Consider the following 24,462-nt stretch of genomic DNA (forward strand, 5'->3'; position numbering starts at 1 on the left):
TCATTTTAACGGAAGTTTAAATTGAGAAATGTAAAAGATAAACATTAGAAGCAAAGTTTTTTAGATGTGCTTGAGATTTTTATTTATACCAACTTAGTTTGTTAGAAATTTTGGAATGAACAAAGTATTTTTAATGATTCAAATAATTTGAGTATTTCAGTTTTTAATCTGCATTTTCATAGTACTAAATGCTAACCCTGTGAACTTTTTAGCTCTACAACATAACCTGCCCAGCCGCCGCCATCACCTCCTACTGTAAACCCCCTGAGAGCCAATCAGACCGTCACATTTACCCATAATGCAGACGTCATAAAGATGGAGCAGCGGAATGAAACGAGTCAGAGATATGAGCTGCGAGACCATCCACTCTGGGCTTTAGATCCGATCCCTGAAACGGGCAGATCTGGAGGGAAATCATGCGATGCGCTCCACTGATCCAGCTTTTCTAATCCCGCCTGGCTTCCAAGAACCATTCCTCGCCCAAACCACTAAAGAGCAGCTTTCTGTAAAATCCAAAACCTCTCCACTGTCTCTGCTTCAACCAAAGCACACTGAGAAGAAAGTAAAGTGGAGGTGGGAGGAGTATCCAAAGATTGTACTCCAGAGCAGCACTACTTCAAGGTACTTTAACTCAAGTAGAAATAAGATCCAAGAAATTACTCAAGAGTAAAGAAGCATTTGGGGAAAAAGGCTACTGAGTAACTTATAACCAAACATTTAATATTCAATTGCATATATAAAATTAAATTGAAATGTTGGTATTTTAAGGACAAAAATGACAATTCATACAAGTAAAATAGTGAGGCAAAAGAAAAAAAATTCAAATCATTTTGTTTTTCAATATAAAAAAAAACTTTAACAGGAACTGCAGGTGTCTGTGTCTAGTGAAATTTCTGGTTAAAATATGTTTTTCATTCAGTGGGCAGAAAATCCAGAAATTTAACTCAAAAGTAGGAATACTTCATAATAAAAAATCAAGTAAAAGTAACAAGTACATCATGGTAAAAATTCTCCTACACGTACGTATTCTAAAAAAAAAAGTAAAAAAAAAAAAGTAAATGTAACTAGTTACTAAACTCTGGATGTTAAATACAGAAAATGCCAACTAGAGATAATTTTTTCTGCCATCTCTTTGGCGCCCCTTTACGGAGCACCCTACGTGTCGAACTTTTATGATAAAGTTACTCAAATATTACATATCCAAGAAATTACTCAGGAGTAAAAAAAAGTAGCTCCGAGTGACTGATCAAATCATTTAATTTTAAAAAATTAGATAATTACAAAGTGGAAATTTTGGTATTTTAAGGATGAAAATGATAACCAGGAATTTTTGGTTAAAACATGTTTTTCATTCAGTGAGTAGAGAATCCAGAAATGTTATTCAAAAGTAGAAATACTTAATAAAATGACTGAAGTTAAAGTAAAACTCGTAAAAGTCAAATTTAAAAAACGGGAAAAAAGTTAGACGTGAATGTAATTGAGTAAACGCAACCAGTTATTACTCACTCTGGATGTATTGGGTGACCTGAGTAAGTGGTGGCCTATTCCAAGGCCCTGAAAGTCACATCAACTCCCAACATGGCTTCTACATCCGAGGTTTCACCTCCCCTGCAGCAAGGAAGCCATTATGGCAACACATTACATGATTCATCCAGAACAATGTGGCTACAGCTGGTTTCATTACCTGAACGTCTCGCAGCTTTGTGCAGCGCTACACGAGCTCTAATGGTCCGCTCCGGAGTGATTTACCGTTTATTCAATACAAATGTGTATTTAAGCCCACAGGGAGAAGCGCTTTGTGCTTCAACGATCAATAACCTGCGACACAGCCACTTTAGCAGCTTGATAAGAAAAATTGCTGGTCTAATTATTTCTCTTCGGTTTAACTAATTCAGCCCAGAGGCAAAAAGTCTTTGCCCCAAACGTCATTAAAACTTGTGTTCTCGTCATTTTTGCTGACCTAATCATTAAAAGGGCAACAATATGTTTATTTTAGCAACTTTTCATTTGTTAAGGTCCGAGTAAAGCCGAGACCACGCCTGTCTAATGTTAGTCCCTCATTTTGGGTAAAAGGAGGTTTGAAAAGGTTATATTACCGTAAAGCAGGGACATAGTATCAAATTAGAAAGCTGATTGAGTGGAAAATCTGGGGATAAAGAAAGTGGGAGTATCTCAAGTACAGATTTTTACCCAAGTTTACACCAAAACAGAAAACCAAAAACTGGTTTTTAAACCTTTACTTTGGACAGAATTTGTAGGTCATCTCAAAAAACAAGATGGATGATTAGATATCTCAATCACAATTTTTCTGGACAACATATTGTCCCAGAAGTTACTGCAATAAATTATATTGCTCCGAGACCATTTTCAAATAAGTTACATAATAATGAAAAAATGCATTCTGAAACAAACTTAAAATTCTATTAACCATTTCTCTTTTAATGTGGCACTTACTGTGAACAATTAAGTTAAAAACAAAAATCCACAAGAAAAACAAGCAGGCCTAACATCTGGGAGTGATCGACTCAAACCTGAACCTTCAGAGCCACAAAGATGGTTATAAAGTCGGCCTTCCATCGCCTGCAGAACATTTCCAGGATTAAAGGACTAATGTTTCAGTAAGATGTAGAGAAACTCATCCATGCTTTCATATTTAGTCGCATTGAACACTGCAGGCGTCTTCACAGCTTCCGATTTAAAATCTGCTGCAGTTGATCCAGAATGCTGAAGTTGTCAAAATGTTGCAGGTTTGACCACAAGACGACATCAGGAATTCACAAAATGGCATCGATAGAAGACCTTAGTTTAAACATCTGGAGTAAACTTGTCAGAGGTGGGTAGTAATTACTTACTTAGGTTTTATGCTCTTTTCACTACACCAAACTTTGTTTAAAGCACTTCTCAAAAACAATTTGTCAACTCTACCCACTTCTGCAGTGATTTAAACTAAAAAGAAAAGTCACAGCTGACAAACACTTTCTAGTTTTAGTTTTCCTAGTTCTTCTAAAAATCAGCAAAATGGAGACGTTTATTCATCCGATGTGGAAGATTAAGAGTTTTCTGAAAGGGAACAGCTCCCTCTGCTGGACAAATTCAGGAACAAAAACTCAAGATGTTTGCAAAAACTATTAAATCTGTGTTTATTTCAATATGAATAAATAGTGAGCATTGTGATTATTTACATATCCAAAGAAAGTGTAAAAAACTTAATTTAAGTGATGATTAAAAACAAACAGTGGCTGTATTTTAAGTTGTGCTCTTGTGCAAATCAGCATCTCGTTTCTTTTGTGCAGATTCCTGAAGAAAAAAAAAAACAGAAAAAAAATGTTAAAATTGAGACAATAAAACTTAGACCATATGCTTCTAGCAAATAAAAAAATAAGTTAGACTACATTATCTGAACAAGTGTCCTTTTTCAAAGTAAATGCTTTAAATAGAATATACTATATTGTCCCCAAGGGGAAATAGTTGTCAAGCTACCACAACCATTTATACAAATATAACCACAATACAAGCATAATAATGTTATTGTAAGTAATTTGAATATGACCAAATATAAAATGCATAAATAAAACAATCTGTAAATGAGTCTGGAGATGTATCCAATCCAAGTTAAATCCATTTTTTTCTGCTTTTTCTCCTATTCTTAGATGAAAAATTGCAACGGCTTCTTTCTCTTTTATGCCAAATTTACAAACGAGGGTATACGACTAAAAACATTGCTTCAAGTTTTGACAACCAGCATTTAAATCAAAGTCTTGACCTGATCAAGAAGCTTTTCTATTGCCAGTTCTGTTTATCAGTTGTCCATCAATTAGCTTCATATAGATATTGATCAAACTAGGCAGTGGAAAAACTAATTGTGAAAACTGTTTGATTTTAGCCTTTAAACCTTTTCCATTAGTATCCATGTTTGTTTTAGTTACAGCTTTTTAAGTCTAAGACCTAATTTTAAGGGTATAGACTATGGGGTTTTTGTTTTGAAAAAAAAAAAAAAAAAAAAACAGTAAAGTGAAACATCCAAAACAAACCTTGTGATTGTGGTTGTGTTTTCTTGTGATTAAAGTGTGAGGTGGCTTCCTTCAGGAAGCGGCCATTGTAAGTGTTGAGCGTTGCGTCTCTCCATGACTTCTCTGCTGGAAGACAGTGAGGTCAGACGTTAGCTGCTGCAGTTCCTCTTAAAACTGCTTTAAACACTGAACTGAAACAAACGGCTCCATGAGGAGAGATATTTTGCTCAACCAGATCTAGAAATCGTCAACTGAAACTAGTTTAAGACTCTTGGAGTCTCCATGACCAATGAGATTCATGAGATAAATGTAGCCCTATGATTTGTTAAAGTCATTGGCTTACCAGTTTGCCGTTTGTGCGTCAGGTACATCTGGTCCAGGTTACTCCATTTTTCCTCGTGGGAAGTTGGTGCATCACAGTTCTCGTCAATCTCTCGGATTGTGTTCCCATGCGGACATCGGCGGAGTCTTTCCCAGCCAACTGACTGGTTCTGCAGATCGTCATGCTTGCAGTTGCTCTGTCTCAGCCTTGTGTGGATCGTCACAGGACTTTTGGTTGCCATCTGCCTCGGTGCCAGTGGCCTCTTGAAGTCCTGTCCTGTCCGACATGAACTGTTCCCAGAAGAGTCGCACTCCGTGTCGTGTCCATAATTGGGAGAACAAAGATCCGGACTGGAATCTTTTCTCATGAGTTGCCTCTTTGTGTGAGATTTGCAGGCTTCACATGTTGGTAAAAGGACATCGTTCCATTCCTGGAAAGGAACCGCTTTCCTTTTCAAGCTTCGGCCTTCACACACCGAACTTGGAGACGTGCTGATCCTACGTTTTGCCGTACATCTGGTACAGAGTCGCTCATTGTTGGACCAGCGAGAGTTCAACATATTCTCATTGAAATTTCTGCTGAGGCAACATTCATGGTCAGAAAGACTTTGTCGATCCACCTTGCCTTTGGGTTTGTACCTCTCTTTTGATTTCCGCACATTAGGCTGTTCTTTGTAATCCATGTTAAGCTTTCTTCTCCTTTTAGACACATCCAGACTATGGAGATTGCTTGGCCTGTTCTGCTTCATAGGAGCTAGTGGGATCTTTTTGCTGTAATAGCCATGATTAAAGTCAGAAATCCAGCTGGTGGATGGAAGGTAAGCAGGCAAAGATTCAAAGGAGGTGTCCTGATGATCCTGGTCATTCGTAGTTTCCAGCTGGTGATGCTCTCTGTCCGAGTCCAGAGGGGAATTATCTGGTAGAAGGATATTGGTTGAAAGAGTTTCCTCTGCTGTGTTTGTTAGCTCAGGCAGTGGAGAAGCATCTGTAGCAGGGTAGACATTTGCTTCAGACATCTCTACAGAGGGGACAAGTTCCTCTAGTTCAACCTCTGTTAGTGCAGGAATCTCCATTTCAGTGATTTCCTCAGTAGGAACCTCCTGCGTTAACATTACCAACTCCTCAGTTGAAGCATTCAGTGTTTTATTGGAAGCCTTCATGAAGGAGTTTTGGACAGGGGAAGTCACAAACGATTCCTCTGCTGACCAGACCGTGGACTCAATCTTCCTCAGTTCATCCAAATATGTTGGATCAAATGGCACCTGAACAACTTTGAGGTGAAAGCTTTCTGAGATCACACTCAAGTCTTCATCAGTTGAAGTCTCTTCAGATTCATTTTCAGTCACAGGATCCATTTGGTTCATGGGATCCTCTAGAGAAAGGCTCTTCTCCCCAGAGTCTGGCTTCTCATCCAACAGGATGTCTGGACAAACATTGAGCTCCTGCTCAGACTGGTCTGCTTGAAGGTCGAGACCCTCATCCTGTGGGATATCACTTTGGATAGGAGAACTACACTGAACCAGATCCTGGGAAAAGCTGTGGGACATTTCTGCAGCCTCTTGAGCGTGGAGCAGTTGGAGCCCGACTGGTGTGGCGCAACATTCAATCCTCACCTCCTCAGTCTGAATCACGAAGGAGCCGTTTGATGGCATTCCTGTCTTGGAAGAGGGCGCCTTCTCTTGGAGCTCTGAAGGGTATTCCTCCGTTTGTACGGTGAAAGCCTGTGACTGGAGCTGACCAGTAGTGGCATTGTCGGTGGAGATGCTGCTGGACCTTGGGGTGCTGGTTTTATGAACCGAGAGAAGCGGCTCAGTTTGAACCTCAGAGCTGGTCATTTCTTTTGACGCAGAGTTGTGTTGGTAGCGAAACCTGCGGGCATGATAGGCCATGGTGTGGTAGTACTGGGGGTTCAGCATGCGTCTGTAGTCCATCAGATGGAGGTGGGTGTGGGGAACGACAAAGCCAGGCGGCTCCATGTAGGGGTTCGGCTGATAGTGGGGCATCATTGGCAGACCAAGCCCTTGACAAAAACAAAACATTTAACTTTGGTAAAAAGGAAAATATCCTCTTGCTAGTCAAATTTGTAAAGAATAATGACAGATTATAATACATGTGGCACTCTGGGCATCTAAACACATGACCAAGGCTGGGGAGGGAAGAACAGTAAGCTATGTAGTACCAACAGTAGTTCAAATTTATATTTGAAATGAAGCATTGGTGCAAAACCTAAGTTTTACAGCTTTATCTGAGATTTTTTATCTACATTTTCAGCCACTAAGTCTTTAATTTGACATCTGCAAAGATGGAAAAGAAAACTTTTGCAGAGTTTTAGAAACAATTTCCAACACCGACAGCTGCCCAGCACAACAAATCAGAGACGCCAGTATTTCCTGACCTGCACTACATGTTTTGGTCACCAGAGGACAGTGACATGGAGCTAGTTTTATCCCAAGTCTCTCAAAATGTCAATTCATTTATGCATAGTTTGTAACTGAAATTTGTTTTTACCTACTTTTCCTTGTTTTCTATTAAGGTAAATGGTATAATTTGCTAAAAAAAAAAAAAAAAAAAAAAAAAAAAACTTCTTAACCCAAACCTTCTCATGAATTACTTAAATCCCTCAAACTATTTTGGTATTTTAATGACAAAAATGACAATTCATATTTGTAACAAAAATAAAATCAGAAGATTTTTTTTCCTAAATCAGTTTATTAAAAAAATAAAACAAAACTGCAGGTGTGCATCTGTGTCTGGCGAGTTTTTGGTTAAAACATGTTTGTTTTCCATGCAGTGGTAAGAAAATCCAGAATTTTCTCAAGAGTAAAAATACTTCATAATAAAGTTACCGTACTCAAGTAAAAATAAAACTCACAGCCTAGTAAAGATACTGCTAGAAGTACTTTCTCAAAACAGTTCAAGAAAATGTGAGTAAATTTAAGTAGCTACTACCCAACTCTGGATGATGAATACAGAAATGCCGACTATATTTTTCTGCCATCTCTCTGGCGCCCCCTTTACCGGAGCGCCCCTACGTGTCTCTTGTAGCACCATCCCACTTTTTGCGACAGAAATATTAATAATCCATTAACCGGAAGAGTCAGAGCGTCTCACCTAAGCCAGGGTAGCCGTAGTACGGGTTGTACGCCATAGGCATGGCTACCGGCCACTGAAGACTCTGCATCGGCAGGTACGGCTGCGAAGGCTGGATGTAGAAGAACGGCTTATGGTGCTGCTCCTCCGGACGAGGCGGACCAGGAGCGGCCGGCTCAGGTCCCAGCTTCGGGTTCAGGTTTGGACCTCTAGGGCCCAGCCCGAAGGAATGCTGAAAGTTAGGCGTGGCTGCTTCCATATCTGAACAAAGAGAGACACGAATCACTTGGGAGTTAAGATTATTTCCTGGGGATAAAGTTGCACCTACATGCGAAGGAGAAGAAAACATCCACAGAGAAACCGGATGAGTTTTCCTTTATGCTTTCAAGTGGAAACCAAACACTCAAGTTGCAAAAAAGCTTCCGCTCCAGGTGCTGTTAGTCCAATTAGAGCTTAATAAGCTGCTGTGTGAACCAATCACAGAGGCTTATTCCGAACAGGTGAGTGTGGTGCCATTCACTCACATGGTGCCAGAAAACACAGCTGTGATCCAAACTATGACTCCGATTCTTAATGACACATAAAGGCTTAAAAAGTCAAATCCTTTTGATTTTTAAACATCTATGATAGAATCTGTTTCTCTTTAGACAATCAGAGGTGAGTAAAGTTAAGTGGAGGAGCAAAATGACAATATGCATAAGTAAAAGAAATAAATAAAATGAGGCAAAAATAATTTTGTTCCGAATCAGTTTTTTGTTTTCAATAAAAACACTTATGAAACTTTAAAACTGCAGGTGTATCTCTGTGTCTGGTGAGTTTTTGGTTAAAACATGATTGTTTGTCATTCAGTGGATAGAAAATGCAGAAATTTTACTCAAGATTAGCAACACAGCGTAGCAAAAATACTCCTAAAAGTAAATAATAAAAAGTTCAACTAAATGTACTTGAGCAAATGTAAGTAGTTACTACACAACTCTGCTTATAATGATCAAACAAAACCAGATTTAATATAGAATATTTCTGTTTATTCATAAACTTTGGAGAATAAAACAACTTGCTTTAAAACTCAACATCAGATTAGGAAAAATGTCCAAGGACTTGGAGAATTGCTTTTTAAGAATCACCATATTAAATTCTTTAACTTTATGTGAAAACTCTTGGTTACAGTTACAATCCTGGTAATAATGCTCTGCTTCTTCTATGGTATGATGAATAACTTGTCAAATCAATCAAAATGGGATCTGTATCATTATGACAAACTCTCTGCATCTGTTAGCTCAAACATTCAGATTTAAACAGGTGAAGATGTTCAAACTGTTGGTTTTAGTAATACAACTTTCAAAACTCATTTTCTCTGACTAGATCTAAAATCAAACGTTTAACCAAATATACTCAGCATCTCAAATGTTGGAAGATGTAAATTGTTTTCTATATTTAGAATATGTTGGTCCAGTTGAATATTTTTTAATCACTTCAGAAAGTGAAACCCATATATCATATAAACTCATTAGAAATGGTATTTCCTGTACTTTTTTGACTTACAGAAAATTAAAACCTCTATTCAAGATTTCTCTGAAGGGTAAAATATTGTAGTGCTGACTTCAGATGTCCTGAAGAAGATGGATGTTCACAGGCGTAGGCATAGAAAGTTGATTGGAAGGAAGAAGTATGCTAGGAAATGATGCAACAGAGAATCACTTCAAAGAGCAGACTGAGGCTAGAACATTAAGAGTTGCTGTGCTACAAGAGAACCAGAACTGGACTATAGTTCTATGGTCCAAAGTTTTCAGACAAAAGTAAAGTTTGCGTTTTATTTGGAAGTGAAGGTCTCAGAGTCTGGTGGAGAAATGCAGAATCCACGTCGCCTGAAGTCCAGAGTGTAGCCTCCAATGATTGTCTGGTGTCTTCATCTCATCTGCTGGTTCTGGTCCACTGGGTTTTCTGAAATCTGATCAATGCAACCATCTACCAGGACATTTAGAGTATTTCTGAGTTACTTCTGCCAACAAGCTTTATGGAAATGCCTTTTCATTTTCCAGAACTTTGTACCAACCCACAGAGCCAAAGGTACCAAAAGCTGGTCCAGTGACCAGTGGTACTGTGGGTGATTCACCAGCATACTGGTCTGGCCAGAACCAGAGAATCAATGGAGTATTGTCAACAGGAAGATTACACCAGAACCAACAAGATGACCTGAAGGCAGCCATCAGAGCAACCTGGACTTTAACTGTGGCAGAACCAGAGGTTGGAAACCTCCTTGCTGCGCTGATGCCCAAACTAACTGGGTGCATAAAAATTACCGTTTTCAGAAGCAGAAATAAAAATAGTCAAATATGTCTTAGTTTGAAGAACAAATATTTTCATCTATAGATTTGCAGAGATACGTTTTGCAGTTGCACCTTATTGCTAGCATACCTGCTAGCATAGGCACTGTCAGGATAGCTAGTATTTGAAAAATCCCACTTGATCAAATTATACAAAAAATACCCTGTTTTTTTAAGTTAAGTTCCTTACTGCCTGCTTACATTTGGAAGTAATCGGTTCACACCAACAACACTTTTTGGCATTATAACTGCAAAATTCAAGCTAGCCATGCAGAAACAAATCCATTTCAGGCAGTATAAGTATACCAGTTAATACTTATACTCTTAGGATTTCACATTTAAAAAGAGCAAGCCATGGTGGCTGGTTTAGAACAAAAGTCCCACAACAAGCTTAAATATTTATATTTTATTGGACTGACCCCAAACAGTGGCAACAACCTTTTAGCCCATTTGTGAGATCAAGTTATCTTTGGTGAAAGGCAGCAGCATCACTGCAGATTTTTTTTTTGTTCTTTTATACAACTATGCTTCTTGTGCAGTGCATTACACCTGGTGCTCCATCATCCCTCAACAGTTACACCTTTAGGGGGGACCTGTAAAAATAAAAAGTGGTAAATATGTAAATAGATGTTAAAACTATTGTTCATTTGGAATGACTGCCACCTACAGTTCAATGCGTTTTGTTCAAAACTCAGTCAAGGAAAACGTCATCTTGGTTCTCCTCTCACTGTGGAGCCTGAAAAACAAATTTACATTTTAAACTCGCATAATGACAAAAAGATAAACCGCTGCTCAAATAAAAATACCTCTTTCCCAACTTAATGGAAGCACCTCTTCTTCACCTTCATGATCATCATCTCTAGGCCTGTGGTACATCACTTTCCACTGAGGGCTCATTTCTACATAGTTGGTTAAGAGAAAATTCAACGGGGGATTAAGAAGGTTCTTATTACTCTAAAAAACTATTTGACTAAAATACACAAAACGGCACATCCCATCAAACTGAGGAAACCAGTCCCTCAGGGATGTGTGCTCAGTTTCATGAATTTCTTTCAAATTCAACATAAACCACAAGTTCTCCAATAAAACCAGCATGAATGTGTGCTAAATGTCACCTTGTCGTTGCAGAGGGGTGGAATGTCTTCTACGGGGAATCACTTCTCCAGCCGGCCTTCGGCTTTGGCCTGCTGTGGTCACATCCGCTCTGCAGAGTCCATCTGTGAACAGATTCATGGGTCACATCCGTTTCTCCTGAATGTTTTTAAAAAAATACCAATTCTCGACTTACCCTGACATGTTCCACATTGCAGCTCCCTGCTGTCCAGCTCCTCTGTTTCTGCTTCAGCAACCTCCTGCTGACAGGCCTCATGACTCTCCACCCGTTTCATAGCATCTGGCAGCTCTTTGTACTGGTCTTTCTTATACCAAGGTTTAGCTGAATGTCTTTGGACAGTTTGAGTCTTCCTTGGTGCAGAATGCTTCCTGACAACCACTCTAATTGGCTGTTCGCACCCTCTCCCGTATGCACCCTCCTCTTCAGAGTCTCCAGCTTCATCATGATACACTTTGGAGCTATGGATTTTGTTCCTGCTTGTCCCTTTTTCCAAGTTTTTCCCACAACAAGCACACACAACCCTCTTCGACTTTGGCAACCATGCGTCCTCCTCATCGTCTGCAGCTGGAGGAGATCGTCCAATTACAGCCGAAAGTCTCCTCCCGGTGTACATGTGCTTTGGGAAGAGATCCGTGTCGTCCAGATCTGTAGAGAACATTTCATCTCTGGAAGACAGTTCATCCAAAGATGGACTGAGGACACTCATGCGCTCGTGTGTAGTCTGCATGGGGAGGTAGTTGTAATAGTAAGGTGAAGCTGGGGACAAGAGCTGTGCAGCTCCAGGAGTAAAAACACCCTCAAATGGTAGCTTGATGATCTGGTAGCCTTCATCGGGTTTGGTTTGATCGCAGGAAGTCATTGAATCTTCTACCTTTGAGACTTTAAGGTCTGTAAAGACCAGTGGACCGGAGGGAAGTGAAGATTTGTGGTCCTTCTCAGCGTCACAAATTGGAACACTTGAGTCAGTCACCAAGATATTTGATTGAATATCTGGGATCTCCGTCTCATGTGAAACAAAGTGTTCGTCTGGTGCCGACTGATTGAAACATTCTTCATGAACTGAAGAGCTGTCAATAGGCAGCTCCTCCTCCAGTCTTCCTGTCCAGCCTCCCTCCGGGCTCAAATGGTCCAAAATAACTTGGCTGGACTCGCCATCATAAACCCCTGCAGTGGAATCACCTGAAGTCACACCTGGAGACTCCAAAGAGCCATGATTTGGCTCTGACGGTAGTGGGTGACCTTCCTTTTCAGCTTTTTCTTCTACAGGAGAAAAGACACCAGAAGATTGAGAGCCAATGCCAGAGTCCAGCTCTCGGTCGGTGCTCTGAAGCTCTGTGGCTCGGATTTTATCCAAGCATTCGATTAGCTTGTTTATGGCCTCACTAGGGTCGGTTTGAGCCCCCGAACAAGCGGTCTCACGGCGCCCTGGAGGTTGTGGATGGTACTGTTGACGAGGTACATCTCCCCAAGCTGGTGCTTGGAATCTAGGTTCAAACATCCGCCTGTAATCTACAGGATACACCGGGGCATGTGGTAAAACAAAGCCAGGGTACGGCATATAGGGGTAAGGATGCATGCTGGGGCGACCAAAGTTAAAACCTGCAAACAGATTTTGAGAAAAATACTCTGAGATTTCCTATGTCAATGCATGATCTACACGTGTGAATTGCTGAATACCTGCAGGCAGTCCGAAGTGGTTGTATGGGTTGGTAAGGTGCCAGGGAGGGTGGAGATAATACGGCTGAGAAGGTGGCTGGACGAAGAAGAAAGGTCTGGGATGGGAACTTCTCTGAGCTCCACTGCCAAAGGAGGGAGGCTGTTTGCTTGGATCTACAGGATGGATTCAAATGGCTTCAAACCACACGTTGGTTGAACTTCATTTTAAAGTTGGAAATAAAAACGACTTACCTTCCATTTTCATTCACGATCTCGTTGACTGTCGGAAATAAAACACACAGGGATGAAAATAAATAAACATCCCCAAGTTTCAGAAAAATAAATAAGTTACTTTAACAATTTCTAATTGAACAGAAGTAGAAAAGTCTCGCTCTATGAAGCCCAAACGACATTTCTACTGAGTAAAAAGCCGAACTGCTGCAGGCAATTAGTTATATAGCAAACAGCTTGCGTCCCGTCAGGAATGTTGCCTTCATGGTCAACCGGGAGCCTTATGTTAAAATAAGATAAGATAATAATATTTATATAATAATAATAAAAACACTAAATTTAAATTCATTTAATGTAGATACTTGGTTTGTTTAACTTTGGTTATTCAAGATATTTTAATGTATCTTCTTCTGAAAACAAACCCTTTTTAGAATATTTTTTCTTAAAACTTCCCACCACCTTAAAACATTGTTACTTTTTAATTGTCAATAAAAAGTATAATTTTTGTGTTTACTTGATCTACCTTAAATTTGATTAATTTTTAATAGATGTTAATGCTTCGTTTTAAAAAAAATACATTTTAACAGATGCAAATAGATTTCCAATGTTTATCTACTTAAATAATTTTTATGCACATAATTATGACGCAATGTGCATTTTTGTACCTTTAATATTTGTTTTTAAATTCAAATTGTTTGTTGTAGAAGTCCAGCTTTTAAAAAACTATTTCTTAGTCATGAAGAACTTTTGACTCTTTCACTACTGTGGTATCACAATATATCCAGCAGATGGCGCCATGTCTCAATTCTACAGTTGTTATGTTATTATCTGTCCAGCAGAGGGCGTTATTTCTCTATAAAACAGGGCAGGTCACTGGGTTTGAGTGCAGTATCCTCAGTTGGCCTCTGCTCTGTAGAGGCGCCTTTGATGCGCTAAGAGGTTTGTCCGCTGCTCGGCGCCGACTCATAACAGTCTTTATCGTCTCAGTTCGGCCTCAAGGGTCCAGTTTACTCTTCATACCGACGGAAAAACATCAGGACGGTTCAGTGAGTGGATCTCACCGACAATCAAAGTAAGGAATGTAGTATTTTTTTCTTGTCGGAGGTGTTTTACGGAAGAGGCGATGTGTAGCTCTGGCCGTTATTAGCTTAGCTGATGCTGTCTGGTTTCCCTTCATGTTTTTTGACACCAGAATCTTCTGTCACAACACCAGAGCTGGGATGGTGGTATCTGACTCTTCCCTCGCTAACAACCAGACAGTGTGCCCCAGCGGGTGCCCAGTTAAACTGGGCCGGAACTGTGCAGAGTGGGGAAAGCTAAAGCTACCATGCTAAAGCTAACATGCTGTGAATCAGGCTAGAGCCGCTGGTTCTGTTCTGATCGTTTTATTTTCCTCTCGGATAACCAGAAACTCCGCTATAAAGGGTGGGCCAATCTGATCACATCTTTTTGTTTTATCCCGGCCAGTATGAAGCCACTCAAATGGGTTGTTCCTGTGGCGATAACGTGCTAACGCAGCTAATTAGCTTTGGGCTAACAGAACATGTTAACGGTACAGATTCGCAAAATGTCAGCCTCTAGATCAAAATAAACCGGCTACTTAGCTGGGAGTGATGCTGACCTTGGCAGCTGCATCATTTCGAACAATTTTAATGAAAATTATAATATGAAACCTTGATTTTTGCTTAGGAATGGTATTGGAGCACGATGTTTTATTTTAAATAAACTTGGATAGGATTGCTTAAAAACCTGTAATTAAATTGTAATATAAAAGCCAGATTCTTTAAAACACTCTTTGTAATCTATGAGCACAATATTCTTTATGTGTTGCCATATTAGAGATGAGGATGAAAACCAGAATGGTTTGACATTTGGGCAGAATTGATTTGTATTAAGTGACATTTTTATGCTGCTTTTGACATCATTTCATATTTGACTTGTTTATGAACTGCGATTTTCAAACTGAAGCCCAACAATAGTTTTTAAAACTGCAGAAAAGAATCTAAACCGTTGAAAACATCTGGAGTTGCACCAATCAGGCTTTTTCTGGAGAATACCAATTTTCCAGTTTCCTGGGATTTATGACCTTATTTTCTTTATTAGATCATAGTACTAATTTTGTGAGAACTCCAACATAAAAAATAATTTTCCAAGACTTTTTTTCTCATAATTTTTTAAGAATTTTTTTTTCTGGTAAAATTGTTTTTATTTTGCTAATATTGTGACTATATTCTTGTAATTAAATAATTTTGTCGCCTGGCTCTAATATTCTATTGTATACAGAAGGGATGATTGAGATGAGTCACGTTTTGAAACTATTCTGTCATTTGTCATTTCTGTCTAGTAAAGAAAGTGGGAGGGGAAATTGGATCTGGTATGAAAATATCTAATTTTATTTTTTCAAGCCAAGAAATCAAAGGAAAAAATAATTATTTTGAAGCCATATCACCAGGACAAAATGTTTTTTATTGGATGGCTCCATCTTCTCAACTGATATATATAAAAAAAAACTACTAACTTCCTCTTTAAGCACTTTGAACTGCCTTTGCTGAAAATGTGCCATATAAATAAAATTACCTTTTTATTTCAATGTAGTGAAGGATACATTTGCTTGCATGCCTCCTTTTTATTTATTTGTTTTTATTGTGATGTAAATAAATCAAATGCAAGTGTTAGGATTAGATGAATATAAACAAAATGTGCAAAGGAAGAAAAGACTTCAGTATTGTTCAAGACAGAGGAGCTGGTTTTAGGTTAATAAGTCCTTAAAATTGTATTTGTTCCATTGGCAGATTATTTTCACTTATCAGTATTTTTTCCAAGTCATGTAATAAATGAAACCAGTGGAACAAGCAGTTTCTCATAAATTTTAAAGAGTTATTGACTTACAATGAGCTTCTATATCTTGCTGAAAAGCTACTTATAAGTTACTTTGTCTTATTTTAGATGTAGTGGGGTATTTATACTAGAAAATAGACCAAGCATACTTGGTAGGACTTTGTTTTTACAGTGTATTATAATAATAAAAATTCCTGATGAAAATAAAAACACTGTTTTCCAGCGGCCCTTGATGTGACGGCGCCGCAGCGGAGTCGCCCTCTCTACCTCCGATTCTCCTCCGTGCCTCGCCGCATGACGTCCGATGACCGCTGACCCTCGGAGGGGAAACCCCGTCCTCACCCTGCATCCCCCACTTCCTGTGGACTCCTGAGACCGCCCCACCCCCCCACCGCCGCCACAGTCTTGACACCTCCACCTGTTCCAGCGGAGGAGTGGAGGGCCAGAGAATAAAACTCCCCCTTTTCAAATTTCTCCTGGTTGGTTTGAGTCCGGTTCTGCCGGCCACGCGAGTTTTCAAAGCTGGGGCGCGATTCCTGGGATGCAACCATGTCGGGTCTGAGTGAGCGCAGGCCGGTCAACACGGACTACGCCGTCTCGCTGCTGGAGCAGCTCAAGTTCTTCTACGAGCAGAAGCTTCTGACGGATGTGGTGCTGCTGGTGGAGGACGCGGAGTTCCCGTGTCACAAGATGGTCCTGGCCACGTGTAGCTCCTATTTCAGGTGAGCAGGCTGCTTTGTTTAACCGTTACCAGGGTTTCCTCCAGAGTATTATCAGCCTGGCGGGCCACCAGGCTTTACTTGCCCCTGCCAGGCTAAGCGTTTTGAAACTGGCCCTCTCTGTTTTTTTTTCTGTTGTCTTCTTTATTTATTTTGAATATTTAAACTGTTTTCCAGCTCCAGTGTTAAATATTCTTTGTAATTTAAAGTTTATTGATCTTTCGGGATGTGTTTTTGTGTTATTCCATTACCATAATATTACTTGAAAATTGTGTTTAAAGAAAAAACAATATTTATCATTTATCGCAATAACTTCTGGGACAATTTATCGTCCAGAAAAGTTTGTCTCTGTGACAGGCCTACAGAAACGGTATTTTTATTTTGCCATTTCTGTATTTTCATTGTTGTTTATGATTTATTTATAAAATTGTCTGTCAACTTGACATTTTTTGACACTAAAACACAGTGGGACAAATGATGAACTTCCCCACTGCCCTACCACTTCGCTTAGCCAGATTTCTGGGGGAAATCAAAATATTTTTATGGAAAATCAATTTAAACAAGCTTATTTATGCATAAAACTATAAGCTCATTTTAGGGGCTACAACTATTGAAAGTTGGAGAAATGGAAAAACAAAATAAAAAGTTGAATTAAACCAAAATAACAATAAAAAACTGTTTCTCAAAACAACAGAGGTAATTGAGCATCATCATACAGACTGGATACAATAGTACAGGAAGGTCACAATATGGCAACCATGCAGCTGTGCATAACGCCTGGGTGGACCTAGCTCCGCCTCTGAGCTGCAGCTCCGCCTCTGAGCTGCAGTTTCCAAGATGACGAGTTTCCACCTCACAGCAGCCCTCTTCACTCAGCTCCTTCAGACTAGCCAGCTGTAATTAGTGAACACCTGGCTGAGCTCATTATACAATCGAAATGCTGGTAAAAGTGTTAAAGGGTTAATAATGTAGCCATGTTGTGATGACTTCCTGAAGGCAGTTTTTTAGAGAAAGACAGACAGAGGCCCAATTTAAAGGCACTAAATCAGCTGAACAACTGAAGGTCACACAGTTACTTAAAGCAATAAAATGGCGCTTTGTGCCTGGAAAACACAAAATACTGTCAATTTAATGGAAAGACGGCAATTTCTAAATTGTTTTTTTTTTTTCCCCCCAACTTTATAGGAATATCAACAAAGTTTTGCGTAAATTTGTAAAGGAAGCGCAGCTACTGTCGACTTGAGCTCAGGGGCCAAACAGAATCATACGAAGGTCCACTAATGGGCCCCCGAGCCGCGCTTTGGCTGCAGGACTAGAGCTCCAGCTCTTGTTCTCCAACCAGTTCCTGGTACATTCAGGGGGGAAAAAATGAAGTAATTGCTACCAGACGTTTTCCTCTTTCATGCGCTCAGCGTTGCATAATGAGATGCAGCAGTCTGTATGTTTCGGCTGGAAATCTGCTGCATCATCCCCCCTCCCCCACGCGTTGCCTGTCTGGTGCGAACAGAGTGTTTCCCCCTCGGGGTGCAGAGGTGTCGCTGCGTTTCCGCCGAACTCCTCCTGCCTCCTCTCCATCCTCCACGCCTGGCTTCAGGGGGAGCAGCCGGACCGCAGAGCGGAGGGAGGGAGAGTCTGGTCACGTAGCTCTTGTTAAGAGATGGAGGGGGTAAAAGGGGTAATTCTGCAGGGTTGCGTAATACAGCCTGGCAGGTTTGGCCCCTGCTGAGGCCAACACACCCAAAAAAAAAAAAACCCTCCTCTGTATTGTTCAAAAAGTAAATTTCTTCTTCTTCTTTTTACTTTTGGGTAACAAAAAGTGATGAAATCCCTGATAATTTGAGTTGTGTTGATGTTTTTCTGGATATTATTTAATCTGTTGGTAAAGGTGAACCTTAAATGTTCAGTTTGGAGGCAGAAACTGGTGAAATGTTTTCCAGATGAGTCTGTTCTCTAAATGAAATGAACAATCATGCAGCAGCTGGTTGACATCATGCTTCCCACCAGAAGGCGGATGGTTTTATCCCAACAGCAGGTCTATCTGGTCTTCATCCTGAGGAGGAGGAGGAGCCTTTTGATTGGCTACTGGGGTTTCCACATGGCGGCTTTTTGGTCAGGAGGTCTGGAAAATGATTTATGATTCAGGATTTATAACCGGATCCACTTTCAACATGGAGGATATGCATCCATCCATCCATTCATTCATCCAGCATTTCATACATTCATAATTTTATCCAACCAACATTTTATTCACCTGTCCATCCATCCATTTGTCATCCAGTCTGTTCATCCTTCCATCTGAATGTCCAACTGTCCCTCCACCTGTCCATTCTTTTGTCCTTTAATCTCTCGCCTCGTCGGCTGTCTCTATGGCGACCGATCCATCCCTCATTCTGGGTTTTAATCTGGCTTCTGATGGAGGATTCCTTCAGTAAAAGCAACTTGTGAAATCAACAAAAAATCAAAATGAAGAAGCCAACTTGTTAATTTATAGGTTGCAGACATGCTAAAGATTACATCACAGCTGAGGTAAAAATGGCTGATCAGGAATACATTTTCCTCTGACCTGATCACAGATGTGTTGGTTAGTGCACCCGTTGCATCAGGAATCTCCTAAAATCAGAAAATGCTTCTGTTTTCTATGAGAAATGTTGGTGAATCCTGACATTCCTTTATAATTTTAAATAATTATTTCAGTGGTTTTCAAAACATCAGAACTGCATCTTCCACTTCAGAGTTGCTTCAAAAACATCCCAGTAGTTGGGAAAAGGTGCTGTTTTTATTTAAACTGTCCAGGATCAGTAGCTTCCTGGTTGTTAGGGTTGCGTAACTCGCAGTGTGGACGCTGGTGTAGAATAACACGGGCAGCACGGCGGTGTTTGGACTCCAGCAGCGGCCACTTCCAGCTACCTAGGCTCCGGCTGGGAGCGTTGGCGAGCTTCCAGCCGTCATTAAGAGGCTCTGTGTGTTTTTAAAAGAACAACCCTGGGTTGTGAAACGGCCAGCATGTTTGGAGACCCAAACAGAAACATCTGTTCTGACTTGGTCCAGTCTCTCTGTTTCTTGCACTTTATTTTGACTTAATTTGACATGTATGAGACAAATGACCGAGAGGGCAGTTAAGATTATAACAGTCTAGATGCAGTTATGTAGAAATGTGGCTGATTCTAGTCCCTCTGTTATTAAAATTCCTGGAGGTGAGTGCTCTGCGTTGAAGTTTTGTTAAATTGTGCTGTACTGTTTAGCGCACTGGGTTCCAGACGGATGATTATTTTTGTTGCGCAACACTCTCAATTCCACCAATGAATCTTGACGAATGCTAAGTGCTGCTAGCACAACTTAGGGTGACTAAACGTATCGTTTCATTGAAAGGGGTCCATCCTCAGCCACCTATCTACCCATGTCTTATGTTTTTTTTTGTTGCTTTGGACTGGCTGCATATTTTTTTCCCTGGACATGTCTGGGTTTTTAGTGATTTGTGCAGTTTAGCAAATCATACTTTTTTTTTTGTGATTTGTGAAACTTATTGCAAATGGGAATGATTTTCAAGAGCAGCATTTGTGTGCCTTGCACTCAGACATACAGCTATCTAAAAAAAGAAGGAAATGGTTCTTATTGTCGTTTTATCACAATATCTTGTGATGCTATTATAATAAGTCCATGCTGCTCACTGCTGGTGTCTCCACTGCAGAGCGATGTTCATGAGCGGCCTCAGCGAGAGCAAGCAGACCCACGTCCACCTGAGGAACGTGGACCCCGCCACGCTGAAGATCATCATCGCCTACGCCTACACGGGCCACCTGGCCATCAGCGACAGCACGGTGGAGCCGCTCTACGAGACCGCCTGCTTCCTACAGGTACGCCCCACTGTCCCTCGATAAGGGATCTTAGCATTTTGTTGAGGTACAAACACAAACTTGAAGTTTTTTGTATTAAATGTCTTGCACTGCAAAAAAAAGAGCATCTTACCAATATTAATGAAAAAATACTTGTTCCATTGGACAAATTATTTCACTGCCAATGGTACTAGAAACTAAACCAACAATGCTCGGTAAGATTTTGTGTTTTTGCAGTGGGTGTGTGATGTTACCTTATGGAAGTGCTGGACAGATTTGTGATGCGTTTGTCTCGTTCAGGTGGAAGACGTCTTGCTGCAGTGCAGAGACTACCTGGTGAAGAAGATCAACGCTGAGAACTGCGTCCGCATGCTGAGCATCGGCGACCTCTTCAGCTGCAGCGAGCTAAAGCAGAGCGCCAAGCGCATGGTGGAGCACAAGTTCCCCAGAGTTTACCGACAGGAGGCCTTCCTGCAGCTCTCCCATGAGCTGCTCATCGACATCCTGAGCAGCGACAACCTCAACGTGGAGAAGGAGGAGACGGTGCGCGAGGCGGCCATGTTGTGGTTAGAGTTCAACATGGAGGCACGCTCGCAGCACCTGTCCTCCGTGCTGAGTCAGATCCGCATCGACGCGCTGTCGGAGGTGACCCAGCGCGCCTGGTTCCAGGGTCTGCCGCCCAACGATAAGTCAGTGGTAGTGCAGGGCCTCTACAAGTCCATGCCCAAGTTCTTCAAGCCTCGCCTGGGCATGACCAAGGAGGAGATGCTGATCTTCATGGAGGCCATGTCGGAGACGCAAGGCGAGACCTACGTCACGTCGACGTCGGCGCCTACAACGATAGTGTGTTACAGCCCACAAGCGGAGAAGGTGTACAAGCTGTGTAACCCGCCAGGAGACCTGCAGAAGGTTGGGACCCTCGTTACCCCGGACAACGACGTCTACATCGCCGGCGGTCAGATCCCCCTCAAAAACTCAATCGCCAACCACGGCAGGAGCGGGAAGCTGCAGGCCGTGTTCCGCTCGGTCGACAGCTTCTTCTGGTTCGATGCGCAGCAGAACGCCTGGGTGCCGAAGACCCCCATGCTGTGCGCCCGCATCAAGCCGTCACTGGTCTACTGCGACGGCTACATCTATGCAATCGGCGGCGACAACGTGGGCGGAGAGCTGAACAAGCGCACGGTGGAGCGCTACGACTGCGAGAAGGACGAGTGGACTATGATGAGCCCACTGCCCTTCGCCTGGAACTGGAGCACCTCGGTTGTGGCGCACGACTGCATCTACGTGATGACGCACGACCTGATGTACTGCTACTTCCCCCGCGCTGATGCCTGGGTAGAGATGGCCATGCGCAAAACCAGCCGCTGCTTCGCCTCTGCCGCCGCCTTCGGCGACCTCATCTTTTACATCGGTGGCCTCCACGTGGTCAGCAACTCCGGCATCCGCATGCCGACCAGCACCATCGACGGCTCCTCGGTCACCGTGGAGATCTACGACGTCAACAAGAACGAGTGGCGCCTGGCCGCCAACATCCCGGCCAAGCGCTACTCGGACCCGTGCGTGCGCGCCGTGGTGCTGCTCAACTCGCTCTGCATCTTCATGAGGGAGACCCACATGAACGAGCGCGCCAAGTACGCCATCTACCAGTACGACGCGGAGCTGGACCGCTGGTTCCTGCGGCAGCCCGTGTCCGAACGCGTCCTCTGGGATCTGGGGAAGGACTTCCGCTGCGCCGTAGGGAAACTTTACCCTTCCTGCTTGGAGGAGTCTCCGTGGAAACCGCCGACGTACCTCTTCTCCCCCGACGGCGGTGAGGAGTTCGAGGTGGACGGAGAGCTGGTGACCCTCCCCCACGTATAGCTTCTACCTCCCCCCTCCATGACACGGTGGAGGAACATTGAGGAGGGGGGGGCGCTGTAGCGTTGGCGTGAAAAGTGCGGCGGGTCCTCCGGACTCGATTCCCCTCGAACATAAACCCATTCTCCTTTTGGTTCTGTTTTTACTTTCAGTGGTGACATCTGTTAGATATTATGTCGGTCATACTGTTTCTACAATGTGATAATCTCAAACTAATTTTGTGATGATGATGATGATGCACTTAACTGGTAAACCTTCTGGTTAACAGAAACTGTACCAAAATCTCTCCTCTCTGCTAAAGAAATACTCCACAGAAAATCAAAGATCACTGCAACTGGATGTTGAATTTGAAGATATTTCAGCACCTTCTTGTTGGAACACTTGAGTTTTGATAAATATTTATGCAGCTTTAATAAAATAAAGTTCGGGAAACGATAAAAGCGGAACAGCTGGGCTCAAAGGGAATGCACTGGGTGGTTTTACAGCTCTGGGCCGGATCGTGTCCTCATGTTGCCTTCTCACTTGTTTAATTTTTCCCCTAAGAACTGGAACATAAAGGAGAAAAATGTGCTGCAGGGTTTCCTATAAACATAGTTTATGATCCATCTTTAAAGGAATGCATTAACAGATATTCCCCATTTATGCATCAAACCTCTTTCATTTCGTACTTTTTTTTTAAAGAAACAATTTCACACGTCTACCTTTTCATTTCAGTTATTCCCTTTTTTGTAATTAATTTTTTTTAAAAACATTAAATAAAGATGGAAACTTTATTCATCTCCAGAATGAAGCTAAATGTACTGAATCGCAAAAGAAAAAAATGCTTTCATGAAATATTGGATAGACTTTCACTGCCTTCCATGTCTGCTGATGATTATTTTGTATTAAAAAAGTAGCTGGTCTAATTAAAGTTGATGCCTTCAATGCAGTTTCAGTTTTTCTAAGCTCCGGCGGCGCTAAACACGTAAAATCTAAAATATCCCAACAAACTACAGTTTGAAATGTGAAGAAAAGTCACCAGAATACTCAAATCTGATGTACAACTTAATTTAGTTTTGCAGACTGCATTTCATTTGTTTCATTTTGGTGACGTCAGTTTCAACACCTTTGGCTAATATTAGCTTTAGCTACGGTTATTGTCCGTTGTTGGGTCATTTGACAATCGGTCAAAGCAAAAGTAGAGCAAACTACGATTTTTAAAAAATTACTTTAAGCCGTCAGCTTTCTATATAGCGGCGAACTGAACTGAAGTCGGAACCAATCGGCTCCATTTGGCTCCTGGAAAACGGTGAAGGAGCAACCAGACAACCTGTTCGTCATCCGTCGCCATTTCGTCCATTTAAACTTCCGTTTTCAACCATTTCATACCCACGATTTTAAAACATTGCATATTAGTTTTATATATGAGGAGTTAATTCATAAACGTGCTCAAATCTCAAAATTTCCATTATTCGTAGATTAATTTTTCACTTATTCTGGTTTTTGTGTCTTAATTAATAAACCATATTGACTAAGCAACCAGCATATATGTAAATATGCCTGAATGATCTAAAATAAGCTAATTGCCGTTGGTAGTATTGGTTACTGGGGTCATAAAACCACATTTCCCTTCAGTAGACCAACAAACTCTTGGCTAGTCATAAATCATCCTTTTTTTTATTATTTTTTTGGCCGGAAACGGCACAGAATAACAAAAATTAGTAAAGAAAATGTATTTAGAAAACTCACTTATTTGGAAGCGTCCCACAATGTTTGAACTTTGATTTTTAGCGGAGTATTCCTTTAAAAAAAAAAAAAAAAAAAATGGGATCATGCATTTCCTTAAAAGGCCTCGCAGACGGAGCGGGTCGTTTCCGGAGGACCGAGCGGCAGGTGGACGAAGTTAAAGACGGGGTGGCTGCAGGTCCAGCCACTCGTAGCCCCGCCTCCGCCGCTTGAGGCTCCGCCCCCTCCACCCAACTGACCCCGCCCCTCATTACGTCACGTCTGCTGCACACAGGTCTTCCACACAACCAGCAGTTCACACCTCAGTCTGTCTCTGTTTCTTTCTCTGCAACAAACAAAACTCCACTCGCAGTAAAAAACCTCCACTCGGGCTCATGCATTTTTATTATTTTTTTTTATTTCCAAGCTGCTGAATTATATAAATTTATAAAAACTATATTTTTCATATGTTTAAAACGGCTGTTTTAGTGTGGAAGCGATGGGTGGGCGTAACCAGGTCTATTTTGTATTAGTGTCTTTTATTTTTTATTGTTATTTAATACCTGACATTACTGTAGTGTGATTGTCTGTAGATCTTCATCTTCTTATCAGATTACATTTTTTTTCTGGATGAGTACTGAGAAATCTTGCTGCTGATTGGCTGAGAGAGGAGAGAGCTCGATAACATGGCGGGTGGGGGGTCTTCCTTCTAAAACATCTTTAAACATGAGCGCAGGTGCTTCATGACAAACCTTACTAGCATGT

The 24,462-nt window shown here is 41.4% G+C and overlaps 3 protein-coding genes and 1 long non-coding RNA gene across 5 annotated transcripts; 1 reads left to right on the forward strand and 3 right to left on the reverse strand.

Annotated features, from left to right (window-relative positions):
- Positions 1–3,115: 3,115 nt before the first annotated feature.
- Positions 3,116–7,860, reverse strand: LOC103456706 (uncharacterized). 2 transcript variants are annotated; one of them, XM_008396417.1, is made up of 5 exons: positions 7,750–7,860; positions 7,443–7,682; positions 4,354–6,351; positions 4,032–4,133; positions 3,116–3,297 (listed from the first exon to the last, which is right to left on the reverse strand). In XM_008396417.1, the coding sequence occupies exons 2-5, from the start codon at positions 7,678–7,680 to the stop codon at positions 3,269–3,271; spliced, it is 2,367 nt and encodes a 788-aa protein (XP_008394639.1). In that variant the 5' UTR covers positions 7,681–7,682; positions 7,750–7,860; the 3' UTR covers positions 3,116–3,268. The 2 variants fall into 2 exon arrangements, with proteins under 2 accessions (XP_008394639.1, XP_008394638.1); XM_008396416.1 differs by having other exon boundaries at positions 4,032–4,136.
- A 2,276-nt stretch (positions 7,861–10,136) lies between these two features.
- Positions 10,137–12,969, reverse strand: LOC103456707 (uncharacterized). The gene is made up of 7 exons (XM_008396418.2): positions 12,768–12,969; positions 12,537–12,689; positions 11,034–12,458; positions 10,861–10,962; positions 10,552–10,644; positions 10,413–10,481; positions 10,137–10,338 (listed from the first exon to the last, which is right to left on the reverse strand). Exons 1-6 carry the CDS (start codon positions 12,778–12,780, stop codon positions 10,453–10,455), a joined length of 1,815 nt encoding a protein of 604 aa, XP_008394640.1. The 5' UTR covers positions 12,781–12,969; the 3' UTR covers positions 10,137–10,338; positions 10,413–10,452.
- Positions 12,970–13,612: 643 nt separating this feature from the next.
- kbtbd2 (kelch repeat and BTB (POZ) domain containing 2) lies at positions 13,613–23,189 on the forward strand. The gene is made up of 4 exons (XM_008396419.1): positions 13,613–13,818; positions 15,808–16,306; positions 19,992–20,157; positions 20,437–23,189. The coding sequence occupies exons 2-4, from the start codon at positions 16,134–16,136 to the stop codon at positions 21,994–21,996; spliced, it is 1,899 nt and encodes a 632-aa protein (XP_008394641.1). The 5' UTR covers positions 13,613–13,818; positions 15,808–16,133; the 3' UTR covers positions 21,997–23,189.
- Positions 16,635–23,807, reverse strand: LOC108165718 (uncharacterized). The gene is made up of 3 exons (XR_001776061.1): positions 23,722–23,807; positions 18,555–18,726; positions 16,635–18,422 (listed from the first exon to the last, which is right to left on the reverse strand). It is a non-coding gene; the product is annotated as an uncharacterized LOC108165718 (long non-coding RNA).
- Positions 23,808–24,462: the final 655 nt, after the last annotated feature.

Source organism: Poecilia reticulata, linkage group LG20 (genome assembly GCF_000633615.1).
Source record: "Poecilia reticulata strain Guanapo linkage group LG20, Guppy_female_1.0+MT, whole genome shotgun sequence".
Classification (NCBI taxonomy): domain Eukaryota; kingdom Metazoa; phylum Chordata; class Actinopteri; order Cyprinodontiformes; family Poeciliidae; genus Poecilia; species Poecilia reticulata.

Excerpts from the sequence above, each read along its gene's own strand:
- LOC103456706 (XM_008396416.1), bottom strand. The coding sequence starts at position 7,680 with ATGGAAGCAGCCACGCCTAACTTTCAGCATTCCTTCGGGCTGGGCCCT. Across the intron at positions 4,137-4,353 it reads GACGCACAAACGGCAAACTG|CAGAGAAGTCATGGAGAGAC; the intron begins GTAAGCCAATGA and ends ACTGTCTTCCAG. Across the intron at positions 3,298-4,031 it reads AACACAACCACAATCACAAG|GAATCTGCACAAAAGAAACG; the intron begins GTTTGTTTTGGA and ends TTTTTTCTTCAG.
- LOC103456707 (XM_008396418.2), bottom strand. Across the intron at positions 10,963-11,033 it reads GCAATGTGGAACATGTCAGG|ATGGACTCTGCAGAGCGGAT; the intron begins GTAAGTCGAGAA and ends ATCTGTTCACAG. Across the intron at positions 10,482-10,551 it reads TCCATTAAGTTGGGAAAGAG|GCTCCACAGTGAGAGGAGAA; the intron begins GTATTTTTATTT and ends TTTGTTTTTCAG.
- kbtbd2 (XM_008396419.1), top strand. The coding sequence starts at position 16,134 with ATGTCGGGTCTGAGTGAGCGCAGGCCGGTCAACACGGACTACGCCGTC. Across the intron at positions 16,307-19,991 it reads ACGTGTAGCTCCTATTTCAG|AGCGATGTTCATGAGCGGCC; the intron begins GTGAGCAGGCTG and ends TCTCCACTGCAG. Across the intron at positions 20,158-20,436 it reads AGACCGCCTGCTTCCTACAG|GTGGAAGACGTCTTGCTGCA; the intron begins GTACGCCCCACT and ends TGTCTCGTTCAG.